The sequence below is a fragment of the Rhododendron vialii genome, chromosome 3a (genome assembly GCF_030253575.1).
Source record: "Rhododendron vialii isolate Sample 1 chromosome 3a, ASM3025357v1".
In the NCBI taxonomy this organism is placed as follows: Eukaryota; Viridiplantae; Streptophyta; class Magnoliopsida; order Ericales; family Ericaceae; genus Rhododendron; species Rhododendron vialii.
In genome coordinates, this window is record NC_080559.1 from 27,815,443 (window position 1) to 27,828,992 (window position 13,550).

Consider the following 13,550-nt stretch of genomic DNA (forward strand, 5'->3'; position numbering starts at 1 on the left):
TATACATTAAAAGATATAGACAATTTTTTAAGATGTCCAAAAAAGGAAACATGCACAACAAAGTGAGACGGAGGGAATAATAATTTGTTGCTGTTTCTTCTTCTTCTTTTTTTGGTTCTGTTAAAGTTATGGGATGTTGTTTTGCGTTCATAAAAAAATCAAAGATACACAGAGGAAACAAGGGGGGTGGGGTAGGTTTGTACTTGAAAAGTGGACAAGAGGGTCAAATTATTCAGAAACTTTTTCAGAGAAAGAGAGACTGATTGGGTGATGTGGGGATTTGGTGAGGGCAAGAATTGAATTATTGTTGTAGTACTTGGGACAAATTTACTAAGATGTCCCAAATATGTATAACCAACGTGGGGTAGTTTGGAAGGCAGTGGGATCACATGATCCCCTTGCCCTCACGTGCATCCGCCCCTGGCCGCATAGCTCAAATTATAATACTTGCATATACGTGTTTTGACTTAGCCGAAGGAGGAGAATCTGACCGCACCTGAATAATATTTTTCCAGAAATAAATAACAAAATCATCGCTCTCTAGTAAGTTTTTAGGTGGTTTAATAATGTTGTTTAGTTTGATTTTTACCTTCTTTTTTTTCCAACCGGTATACATCAGCAGAGGTTAGGGGGTAGTAAGTAAGATATTCCACAGAGGGTCCAAAGGCTATTCATATCCTTAAACCACAAACGTTTACGACGGAGTTCGAACCCTGACCTCCCATAAAGAAAAGACTTAGTGGGCGTTTGGTAAGCTTTTTGTTTTTCAGTTTCTGATTTTCGTTTTTACTTTTTTGAAAACTAAATGAAGAAAACTTGTTTTGGTAACAAGTTTCTACTTTTTTGTTTTTCATAAACTTTTTTTAGAGTTTTTGTAAACTATAGAAACTATAAAAAGGTGTTTTTCCAGTTTTTTTTTTTTTTTTTGAGAAACACAAATATTACCAAACATGTTTTTTATTTTTGTTTTTATGAAAACATAAACCTGTTTCTACTTCTAGTTTCTTAAAAACAAAAAACTGAAAAAGTTACCAAACATACCCTTAAATAATTTCTTTTAGTTTAAATATATCCTCCAACGAGCTATATGTTTGAACACATTCATGAAGATAAGTTTCGAAAATCATTATATTGAATCGACGATAGTTGAAAAAGCAATTCAGAGATAACTGTGAAAGTAAGCTTCTACCCTCTTCTCTTGCCGTTATATTGCTACGCGTTGTACTTGTAACATTTTTACTAGCCCACCCATCAAGAACTGTAATTCCAGTACAAATTTAAGATATCAATTAAGGCTCCGTTCTGCTAAAGTTCTTATTTTATAAGTATTTACATTTCGCTTTACGAGACAGATTATACCTCATAATATATCGTACATTTAAAAATAAGTACCTTTTTAATTAATGAATTTGGAACACCCTAAATATGTTCATATCAAAAAATAATACTACTCCACTAATAAACCTCAAGAAGTCTTACATATGAAGTTGGTAACTCATCTTCCTGTCCTGATGGTGACCAAGTTCGAGTTTCATGAGGGGTGGGGCTTTGGAGGCCAGAGCTATGGATAGCCTCTGGATCCCATGGGCTAACCCTGACCCACTAACCCTCGTTGCTATATATTGCCTTAAAAAAAAAACCGTCAACAAGTCCTACATATGAAAGGATACGTTGCATGGCACAGCAAGGCCCAATAACCAAAAATTGATGAGCAAATTTCATCCACTTTGTTAAGCTTTTTCGCATATTAATTAACCCATCAGAGTATTTACGAGTATGAATATTTGCTCTGCTTGACTAACTTAAGTTGAAAATATTAAACGAATTTCTGTCTTTTGGTAAATGGAACGGCCGGAATTGCGAGTCAAACATGGGCTTCTGGCTAATCTGAAAAGGCAAACTTTAGTTTAAAGTTTTTTAGTAATTTTTAAGCATTCTTTAGCCGATTGTTTTATGGATTCAGCAATGTTACGGTACGGAAAAAGTTTCTCCGAAAGAGAAATTAATAGTTCAAAACTTTAATATTTGGGTCGTACCCATTAAACTGAATGTAAATCATTAATTTCACTTTTCCCGACATTTTCGGAAAATTTTTTTCTGAATCCTAACAGTTTCGTTATAGCTTTCTGCTTTAGGCCCCACAGTTCAGGGCCAACTATTTGGGCCCCCAATTCCCATTAGCCGGCAAAGAAACTTGTGGTACTCGTTGTTTCAAATGGCTCCCATAATTTTCCCGGGGGGGGGGGGGGGGGGGGGGGGGGGGAAGGAGGTCATCCATAATTTTGTCCTAAAATATTAGATTAAGAATTCGAGTCGAGTTGTAGAATTATATTCACATTTCACAATGGCACATTGCTTTTGATTTCCAACCTGAGTATTGACATCAGATACTCCGTACAATGAAAATGGGACGGATAGGGTAGAATATAATTCTCTTATGCAATTAGGTTCCACAAGTTTTGATTTTAGGACTGCTGAAGCACAGATGAATTACTCCCACCATCCCAATTTTTTTGTCCATTTTTTTACTTTTAAGTGTCCCAAAATATTTGTCCAATATGAGTTTAACTTATTAAAATTTCCTTAATGCCCTTTCTCTTTCAAAAAATAATTCATTGGAGAATGTACACTCCCATTTAATGCTAGAAAATTGAGGGACATTCTTGAAAAATCAAAACTTTTAAAGAGCAATCATTATGTTCCCTTAAAAAGTTGAAATTTAAAAAATGAACAAACAAATGAGACGGAGGGAGTATTCTGTATACCTTTATTATACCGATCAACGAAACTTCCCTGACAGGGATAGAACTTGGGGTTCTGCAAAAAGCCATGGCCCCAAAATCATACCAGCCTTGTTCTCTGTGGGTCTCAAAATCCTTGCGCACGGTCTTCAATAACATTGAATACTAATAAATGGATGTTACCCATGGCTGTAGTAATTAAACATGAAAAGGCCATCAAATTAGTGGGTTGTCTATGCCCAGCCCCTTTCTGTTTGGGCCTATCCTAATAGAGTATACATTGTACCCATCTGTTAACGGGTATGATATTGCATTTCATTTTCGTTTGCTGTGGCCGTTTCATAAGGCCTTCTTTGCCTAAGGCCATATTGTATACTCCCTCCGTCCCTATTCCTTTGTCCTTTGTCCTATCTCAACCAAATAAAAAAATTAATTATAATTTTGTATTGGTAATATTATTTATATGCAATATGGATCTTATTTGATAGATGTCAACGAGCTTTTTTAAACGATGTTTTCAAAATTACCTAAAAAATTATAGATTGCATAATATAATTAATCGAAAAGTGGCACGAACTCCCAAAAATGACTAAAGATTGGAGACGGAGGGAGTATTTTGGGCCCTATAGTCGTCCTCTCTCTGTATCATTCTCATCTCTTCCTATTGTCAATAACGAAAATCCTAATTGGCCAAAACACAATAGCAAGGCTCAAATTTCACCGTAATTTGTTTTGGCCCTGGATGCTTGTATGTTGACGATGTGTTTGTACGGCCTAGTAACAATTGTTTGTCATTTACATTTTGATGATTAAGGACGTTTACAGGAAGTTTTAGACTCAATATAAATTGCAAGGTATAGAACGCAATATGCATTTTGCCCAATGAGTTTTGCATTGTTTTTATACGAGCCTCTTGTGAGTGGACGATGAAATTAGCCTTTCGGATTATCTGTCCATTGGGCCGGATGCTGAGTTAATAACAAAGAGTGCGATATGCATTTTGTTGTTGGTTACGACACTTGAGAGAACATGATTACAGAGAGAAACAATATAGACTTCATGATTATAGCGTATCTCTGGAATGGGTTTAAGAGCATTCCTTTGACCTAAACCAGCCCTAATGAATCTTTCGAGATAGATCAGAAAAGGAAATAAAAACTTGGCATCCAAAACCAGCCCTTCTCCTGCAGCAAAACGTCTTTTTTTTTGTTTTTAAGGATCCACAATTTGTAGCTTTCAAAAATGCATTCCTTTGACCCAAACCGCGAAAATTAGTGGAACCCCTACGATATAGAAAGCTCTGTCGCGAACTCATTCATGGACCATGAGGAATAAATTAAGATTTTGAACTTGTTTTAAGTAACAGGATTACACTTCCTCACACTTGCTTTAATAATATCCATTGATCATATCATTCGGTGAAACGTACCGACACTCCCACCCTAACCCATGCCTCATCCACCAGAATCGATCGATCGATGCTTTATTATATATCTCTTTCCATGCAGTCACTTATACTCTTTCTTATGAGAGGAACTTTGAAAATTTTATAGAATTGAGCAGAGGCGTAATCCTGAAGTAGGTCAACTCTCTGGTTGCTGGTAGTGGGCATTTGGTACCTAATGCTGTTAGAAGTGGCCTGGAAGAGATGCCAAGTTTTCAGCTTTCTTGATCATGTGGAAATTTTAGTGTTTTTCAAGCTACTGGGATCCAAAAACACTGGTCTGTTTAAAGGGTTAAAATATTCCCCCGTTATCATTTCCTGCAGGAACTTTACGATGAGACTTTCCCTTTCTGTCAATTGATGAGTGGATTAGTTGTTTGCGTACAAATAGCTCTTTCACATATTCCCTTCTTTTTCATCTTGCATCCTCCCTGGGAAGCAAGGTATAAAGGATAATCATTATGCAACAACCACAACCGAGAGAGAGATCAGAGAGAGAGAGAGAGTTTCCTTCAGCTAATTTCCTTAACTATGTGCATCAGGAGATTAGGGATGGATATTTTTTAGTTTCACCAAAGGATTTGTGTGTTTTTGTTCGCATGCAAGCGATGAATTTGATTTGAGTGGTAGAACATACATATTAAAACTTAAAATAAGAAGTTTCGGGATTGCTTTTCGAATTTTCTCAGCTTTTAGCCTTTTAGCTTCATATTGTAGCAATGTATCCATTGACGTTCCTACGGACGCTATTGTTTAGATTTCCCTGTGCGACACGGTATTATAGCAAAACTGCCTATAGGGTAATTTTTAAAAGTTGGTGTGCACAATTATTGCTGGTTTGTCCAACTTTATGGGTAACCCTCGCATACCATTGGTTCTTCCTAATAGTATTTGGTGTGAACTTGTCCACTGTTTCTATTGGACCTGATAAAGCTCTCACCTCCTTTCCTAGTTTTGGGACCTTGGCAATCAAGTGCATGGCTTTTGAAGAATGCTTTGTGTTAGGTTGATACCCTGATGTTGTGCTAGATCTTTGGAAATCAGCCAAAATAGGAAATAATAATAACAACTTTGGCACGCAAAGCCCCCTACCCCTTCAAGAGTTCATGAGTTCAAGGAAAAGGCGGGTTGGGGCGACCAATGTAGTTAACCTCTTTGCGCGTGACTACAGAATGAGAAGAGGAACCCATCCGTCCTGGAATGTCCGGATCTAAGCCATAGTTGACCCGGTCAGGAAGGACATATTTGTCCATCGCCACGTCGCGGGACCCATCACCCAGAACTCCACCGAAATGCAAGTAGACGTATGGCCTCCATAGCCCAACCATCTAGTCCTAAGTCGACTCAAACTCAGGACCGGTGGAACGAGAAGAGGGTTTTAACCGGGCTGGCTCAACCACTTGAACTACCATCCCGATTGTTCTTATTCACAATGAAATTTTCATCAAGTAACTACTACGTAAGCTCAATTTTGTGTCTCCCAGTCTGCATATTAAAGTGATTTTATCTGTCTCTCACTCTCGACAGATAATTCCTATTTAGTTCCCACATTTCTCTCAAGTGCAGATGTGCATCCATATTGTGACTCCCACCCCTTCTGCTGTGTCTCAAAACTCGTCAACAGCATAATACATATTTATACCTTCTTTTTCAAAAAGAAGGTAATTTTAAACTCAAATATAACGAAAATGAAAAATAATATTTCAATTTTTTTTGCACCATTTAAAAAATCTCAATGAGATCTATTAAACAAGATCCATATTGGTAGGAAAATTATTTGCGTGAACACATTATTTTTTAGCTTGAAATTATCTTCCTTTTCTAAAAGTTCTTTATTTACAAAATTTGAACGGGGTCTATTATCTGAGTTTAACTTAGAATGCATTCCTTCAATTTAAACCTGATTTTAGGTCCACCGACAGTCCACACATAATTCATAAAGTCAAAAAACAGAATTTACATTTATCTGCATTGTCATCGTAAAACGCAATCTCTTCTAGTATTTCTCGGAAAACTAGAGAATTTTATGGACTTTAGTTAGATTTGATCCTAGTTAAAACGGATGTCTTACCTTTAATTGAACCATAAAAGAGATTACTCAAAATACATGTAAGATGGTCCGAACACCCTTGTCTGTAAAAAAATAAAAGAACGGTTCCACTTTGGTTGCTAGTATTAATAGCTTTCACTTCCTAAGTTCATTACAATGGGCAAAAGACGCCAAGTTTTCAGCTTCTTTACATGGAAAAAGTGAGTTTGAAGTTAGAGGGATCCAAAAACGCACATCTTTGAAAAATGTTTAAACTAATCCACTGTCATCATTCCCTGCAGATCACTTTATAGTTTATAGTAATTAAACTCTCTTCCTATCAGTTGAGTGGGTTAGTTGATTTGAGAACAGATTATCCTTCATTCGTATTCTCCTTTGTCATCATCTATCCTTATATATTCCTTACCAAGAAGAAAGGCATACCACATTCATCGTCATGCACCAAGCACTAGAAAAGTCCCAGAAGTAGAATTGACCTGCTCTAAGCCACAGACACAACCAGAGAGAGGGAGAGAGAGAGATATGTCCGAGCCCATAATGCATTTATCCTTCACTTAAGATCCTTATTATATCTCAAGTGACAAATCTACATACATATACTATTATCATCACTGCCAATGCCACAAACATAAAATGGCAATGGCTAAGGAGGACAACAAGGAAAATGAGAAGAAGAAGAACAATGTATAATCTTTTATCAATGAAAACCCCATTTATTGCTGAATAACAATTGAGAAAGGGGGTTTGCTAGCAAAATCTAAATACACAAAAGAATGGAGAATAGACACCAAACCAACTTGACACAATTTGAAAAGCACGCATCCACACACACTAGAACATATACTTCACCCATTGCTTTACTCAAGCAAGCCCCAATTGAATTTGGGATGTACTGGATTACCGGCGTTTGATGTCGAAGGTGGGGCGGGATCGAACGTCTCCCACTGCGTGGTTATGACCACTGCTGCGCCGGAAGCTGAATGCCTCGACGGCTGTTGAGGTTGGGGCTCTGTCTGGATTGGCGAATGCCCAACCGAATGCCTCGGCTGGTGCTGCTTGTTCGGCGATGAAATTTGCCCTTTTGAGTAGCTCTGTTGATGATGATGCTGTTGGCTTGGGGACGAAATTTGCCCATTTGAGTACCTCGGTTGTTGATTTGGGGAAGAAATTTCTACGTTAGAGTACTTCGGTTGTTGAGTTGGCGGAGAAATTTGTCCATTTGAGTACTTAGGTTGATTCGGGGAAGAAATTTCCCCATTTGAGCGCCTCTGTGGTTGATTCTGCTGAACTGGTGATGGCTGTTGCGGAATTTCGCTTCCGTTGCTCGTAGGCGTCGAGTTTTTGACCTTTAACACATCAAGAATCTCAACATATTTCTGCACTCTCCTCACCTGCAATGTAGGTGACACCAAAATTGGAAATTTCCAATTTTTGAGTCAGTATCTCACACAACTGATGTTCTCACATGGCAAAAACTAAAATCCACATCCTGAATGCCAAGTCAAAACTACCTGCATTTTCCTCTGCAATTTCACATCCCCATCAGCCACAATCCCATCCAATTTAATCAGCTGATTCATCAACATTTCAATCAGGTTCAACAACATCTTCTCCTCAACCTTCCCACCTTTATAAATCACCGATTCAAGAGCCGATACCTACCCAATTCCAATCAACCAAAATTCCATCAGAAAAATTCAACTCACACTCAATCAACCAACTTATCACCCTCTAAAAAATGCTTCCCAAAATTACCAAGTACAGCAAAATTATACCTGTCCAGCTAGCCTATCGACGTCCAAACTGATATCGGAGATCGATTTCGAAGCCTTTTCCATCTTAGCAGTCTTTTTCATCGCGAGGTACCTTTTTTCTTGGCTAATTGGGTCCTCAACCAGGACCATCTTCGAACGGTCCTTGACCCCAACAATGTCGAGGAACTGCTTGGAGTCCCTCTCCTTGTCCTTGTACATCAGCTTCTGATCCTCGTGGTGTAAGCCCGTGGGCCCTGATAACATCTTCTTCAATTCCCCTGCAATAATCCCAAAATCCATAAATTCATCAAAATCAATGGACTAACTTGAAAAAATCCATTTACAAATCGGGTGGCTGAGGAATAGGTTGAGTTTATACGAGCAGCACTAGAAGAGTCCTCGTTTACTCTTCGAAACGCTACTCTCCTAATCCATTTCTTTGGACTGAATCTCAGTGAATCATGGCATCAAGGCCACTCTGCCACTTACAATACCCGTCACATAATTATAGATGTCTACTAAACTTTTGCCATACAAAAAAAAAAACCCTTGAAAACCCCATTGGACAGAGAATTTAGAGGATACCGAAGGAGGCTTGGGAGCTGATGTTCACTTCGTGGTAGACCGACCCGTATTTGACCCGGACCCGGATGGTGGGCGGTGGGATACGGGTTTGATCCGAATCCGTTCGCTTCTGAACCAGCATTCCTCCGGGTCTCACCTCCCACTCACCGGCGGCGGAGCTCCCGTTGGTTGTCGGCGGCGGCGGTGTTGTTTTAGTCTTCATTCTCATCATCTTCACCTCGTTGCAAACGGGTCGAGCAGAGTTTGAATCCGAAACGGGTTTAGCACGACGGAGTTGTACCAATCGTTTGACTTTATCACGATCTGCAAGAGTCGTCGCCTGTTTCAGCCGTCCTCATCGCCCCAGCACCACGCGCGTCAAATTCCCAAGAGAGAGGAGAGAGAAAAAATGAATTACGTGGAGAGAGAAAACGCGCAGTCACTCGCAATCTCCTTTTTTACATATCCCCATTTGGATATGAACCAGTGGCGTTGAAGGAAAGAAACATTAAAATCGCACTCAAGAATCTCGAAATCTTACTCGCCAAGAAAACCGGCAGATAGATCGCCTGACTACAGTCGTCGATCGGCTCAAACGTCCCGTAAAAACAGGGACTTTTCTGGGCTTTAATTTCTCTCTCTAGGATAGGAAATCTCCAGATCTCTTTCGGCCCAAATGTAGCTAGTGGATTAAACCCTCAAAAATTATCGAACCCAACAACAATCTGGACACAACGGATAACGAATGAAAGACGTTAAGAGCTGTATGAGTCTGAAAATGGAAGTAATGTGGAATTATTGATGAATTTTCTCAATGCTATTTCTTCTTCTTTGGTCTGGAGAAGACCGGAAGGAGGAGAGGGGTAGAGAGAGAAACGAAATATAAAAAAAAATTGAATGTACAACGAAGAGAACAATTAGCAGAGTATATATATAAGACGCGAGTATTATATTACTCCTTGTGGCTTGTGAACCCTCGAGTATTATAGTATTGCCTTTAACAATGGAGTAGGAGTATTTGTTCCCGTAAAAATAAAAAATTTCTGTGATGGGACACGAAAGCTGCCTATTAGGCTTCTGTTTGAAGGTTATCTGAGGAGAGAAAGAAAGGGTAAATCCTTTCAAAAAAAAAAAAAAAGAAAAAAAAAGAAAGGGTAAATATAAGAGCTGTGCTACGTGCACAGACTGCTGTGCACAGCAGTTTTTTTTCCCGCTTTGGGTAGCACAATTCTGAAGTGATTTTGGGTGTTTTGTTAACGCCTCAAACGATATCGAACGAAGCTCATTTTTTACAGAGACCTTAAACGATATATTTTGAACAAAATGAGCGATTCCGATCGTCTTTGTGCGACCCGAGGCGGGAGAAAAAGGCTGCTGTGCACAACTGCTGTGCACGAATCATTTCTGTAAATATAATATGAGGCTGTTGTTGGGTTGATAATGATATACTAGTACTACTTTTGAACTACAACTCGTTCTGTCCTATATTTATTATTTATTATTCCTTCCGTCCGAATTTAATAATTTTTTTTTAGAGTTTGTGTCATTTTTTAAATAATTATATCTTTCAATTTATAATATTTTACGTGATTTCGAAAACATTATATTATAGAATTAATCAAAATCTATCATACAAGATCCATATTCGATATGAAATTCATTATAGATTCAAAGATATAATCCGTTTTTTAAGCGCTTAGAATAGAATTAAGAACAATTAAATCCGGACGGATGGAGTATTTTATTTATTTTTTTGTACTTCATCTTTTAGCAGGAATTTTAAAAAACATTTAACACAAATTTTGCTTGATAAATTTCAATTAGCTCTATAATAAAAAAAATTAAAATTATAAAAAATATTATAAATTAGAAGATATAAGCAATTCAAAAATAACACGCAATTCAAAAATGTATAATGAAAATGGGATGGAGGGAATAGTATTTTGTTATTTTATAAAATAGTACAGTACGACTTTTAAATCCAGAAAATCTGGTTATGTGAATTATCTGAGTGTTTTAATAAAAACTTTAAGCTTTATCATAAATTTTTGTTTTCTAGAGTTATAAGTTATAACATCAAATGTGTTTTTTATTATTATTAAATATTACTACTACTATATAAATAAGTTAGAACAATTTTTGTACAGGACCTGGGACGGCTCCACCATAGGTAAGAGTTCAAACAAATCCTTTGCGGTAGAAAAATGCACTAAATTTTTTTTTTTGTAATTGTAACTTCTTTTTTCTAAATTGTTTGCACGAGATCATTTGTACCAATGTGCTTTTTATTCTTACATATACATATATCTAAGAATAAAAACAATGTATAATCATCACAAACTTGTCATTAAACCGCTAGAAAAGTAGAATCGCAACATAACCAAAGGTCAAGCAGTACTACAAATCAATGAAGTAGATGTAGATCTAACACCGAAACAAAATCCTCACTGAGGGCGAACGAAGGCGAGACGGCACCGGCCGAGGAGATGGGGCTCAACGCCGGTGCTTCGGCTGCGAGAGAGCTTCCGATGAGAGAGGCACTGGTAATGTCTTTGCTTACAAGATCGATTAATGTCTTTGCTTACAAGATCGATTAATGTCTTTGCTTTCAAGATTGAATAATAGTTTCCGAAGAGAGAGAGAGAGTATATGCATAATGGAGTGAAATATAGTACCCAATAGAAAAGGGAATTCATGATTTCTCCGGCATACCTCCACCGGGTTTTGGGGTTTTGTTGGAGATGAGAACACTCAGCCCGTTTCATAAACCTTCTTAAAAAATAAGTAGTTTATTTCACATTTTCAAACTAAAAAATAAACTGAATGAAAAATAATTTTTCAATTTTTTTTGCGTCGTATAAAAGATCTCATCGAGATCTTCCAAAGAAGATCCATATTGCATATTTTTAAATTTCAATAAACCCATAATTTTTGAGCTTGAAATCATCTTCTTAAAAAATAAGGGTTTTTTTTTTTTGTTTCGGAACGGAGCCTTAGAACACCCATGAGAAGAAAAAAAAGAGATTTCAAGGGCATTTTCGTAAGCAAGTGGTGTCATAGACAGCAATTAAGGGGTTGTTTGATAAAACTGAAACTGAAAATTGAAAAATTAAGTACTAAATGCTGAAATTTTTTGTTTAATAAATATATTAAGTACTGAATTAAAAAAATGATGAATTAATTTTGTTTCAATCCTCTTTTAATTTACTAATAGTCATAATATAATTATGGTAATGGTGGAGGAGTGGTGGAGGTTGTGGTGGTGGTGGCGGAGGGGTGGAGGTGGTAGAGTGGTGGTGGTAGTGGTGGAGTGGTACGTGGGAGTGGGAGTGGTGGTGGTGTTGTGGTGATTGTAGTGGTGGTGCAGTGGTGGTAGGAGCCGTGGTGGTGGGGTAGTGGTGGTAATGGTGGTGGTGGTTTGTGGTGGAGTGGTGGAGCTGGTGCTGGTGGTGTGGTGGAGTGGTGATAGTGGTAGCGGTGGTGGTGGAGTCGGTGGAGTTGGTGGTGGTGGTAGGAGCGGCGGCGGTGGTGTAGTGATTGTAGTGGTGGTGGTGATGGTAGTGGTGGAAGTGGTGGTGGTGGAGTGGCGGTGGTTATGCTGGAGTGGAGGTGGTTGTGCTGGAGTGGTGGTGGTTAGGGCTGCTTGCGGTCCGGTTTGGTTTGGATTTTTAAGAATTCGAGGACTGAACCACTAGTCACGGTTTTTACAAAATGAAATTCGTGTCCGGACAAAAAATTCTACGGTCCGGTTCCAATCCAATCTGTGACTCGTGAATCGGTTACGGTTTTGTCCAAGGATTTTAGCAAAAATAAAGCTCAAACATATATTCCACAATAAAAGGGAAGAATGTTACATTTAGAATTAAGTTTAACACCACCAGAAAAGTACTTTTTACATAAACTATCAAAAACTTACTTTAGAAATCAAATTCAAAAGAATCTAAAACACTAGTAGGATTGTATCATTATAGTACATTACATAACATAAAAGAATCGGAAAAAAAAACAAACAATTGAAACTCAACTAGGATTACCCGTAATTTATACGAAAAAACTACGATTTACTCTTTATATTTTATGTACATCTACATTCTATCCCATTATTAAGATAAAATACTAAAATTGATGGAAAAAAGTGTTAACATTACTAACAATTTATTATATAAATACAAACACACACACACACACACACACACACACATATATATTATTTATATAAAATAAATATCTCACGGTCCGGTTCGGTTAATCCACGTTTCGTAATGAAAATTCGTGGACCGAACCGTGAGTCACAGTTTTTTAATTTTTCAATCCGTGTTCGGACCATTAATCCACGGACAAAATTTAAAAGGTACGAATCGGTTTGATCCGGACCGGTTTAACGGTTCACCGAATTTTTTGAGCAGCCCTAGTGGTGGTGGTGATATGATGATTGAATATAAGTACACAAAAATTCAGCAAGAATTAAGTAGCTCAAAGCTATTTAATTTTTTTCAATTTTTTAGTCTATATTTTAAGTGGTACTTAATTTGTTAAGCAATGTATAAAATGTAATTATCAACCTACTGAATCACTTATTACTTAATTGATTCAGTTTTAAGTGCTGAATTTAGGTTATCAAACAAGTCCCAAGTCATGCAATGAAAGATATCTTGAGTTTTGACGGAAACAAAAAGGATTTTGTAATTATCAGCTCCCACTTCAAAAAGAGAAGGGAAAATTTTGGATTTCATTTCAATTTTTCTCCCCATTTCTCTTCAACTTTCTTTCTCGTTTGTTTTCTTAATTATTTTCTCTCTTCTTCTTTTTTTCTTAAGTTCCAAACAAAACCCGAAATTATAGAGCTACCCCGTGGACTCTACTCATATACTTTTTTGAGATAAACTTATTCATGGCAATCAATCGCGACCATCAAAAAATGTTCTGGATGGTTCGGATTTTAATGAATTTTTTTTCAGAAAAAATGTCCGGACCATCCATAACACTTTTGAACGGCC

General features: G+C 37.5%; 1 protein-coding gene across 2 annotated transcripts; it reads right to left on the minus strand.

Moving 5' to 3' along the window:
• Window positions 1-6,756: 6,756 nt before the first annotated feature.
• LOC131319143 (BAG family molecular chaperone regulator 2-like) lies at window positions 6,757-9,598 on the minus strand. Of its 2 annotated transcripts, XM_058349283.1 has the most exons (5): window positions 8,575-9,567; window positions 8,011-8,267; window positions 7,747-7,893; window positions 7,379-7,626; window positions 6,757-7,324 (listed from the first exon to the last, which is right to left on the minus strand). In XM_058349283.1, the coding sequence occupies exons 1-5, from the start codon at window positions 8,783-8,785 to the stop codon at window positions 7,093-7,095; spliced, it is 1,095 nt and encodes a 364-aa protein (XP_058205266.1). In that variant the 5' UTR covers window positions 8,786-9,567; the 3' UTR covers window positions 6,757-7,092. The 2 variants fall into 2 exon arrangements, with proteins under 2 accessions (XP_058205266.1, XP_058205265.1); XM_058349282.1 differs by having other exon boundaries at window positions 6,757-7,626; window positions 8,575-9,598.
• Between the last annotated feature and the right edge of the window lie 3,952 nt (window positions 9,599-13,550).

What these genes read in the sequence shown, in the direction of transcription:
- LOC131319143 (XM_058349282.1), bottom strand. Translation starts at nt 8,785, where the DNA reads ATGATGAGAATGAAGACTAAAACAACACCGCCGCCGCCGACAACCAAC. An exon ending in CAGCTCCCAAGCCTCCTTCG is followed by an intron (nt 8,268 to 8,574) that starts GTATCCTCTAAA and finishes GGATTATTGCAG; the next exon opens with GGGAATTGAAGAAGATGTTA. An exon ending in TCGATAGGCTAGCTGGACAG is followed by an intron (nt 7,894 to 8,010) that starts GTATAATTTTGC and finishes GGAATTGGGTAG; the next exon opens with GTATCGGCTCTTGAATCGGT.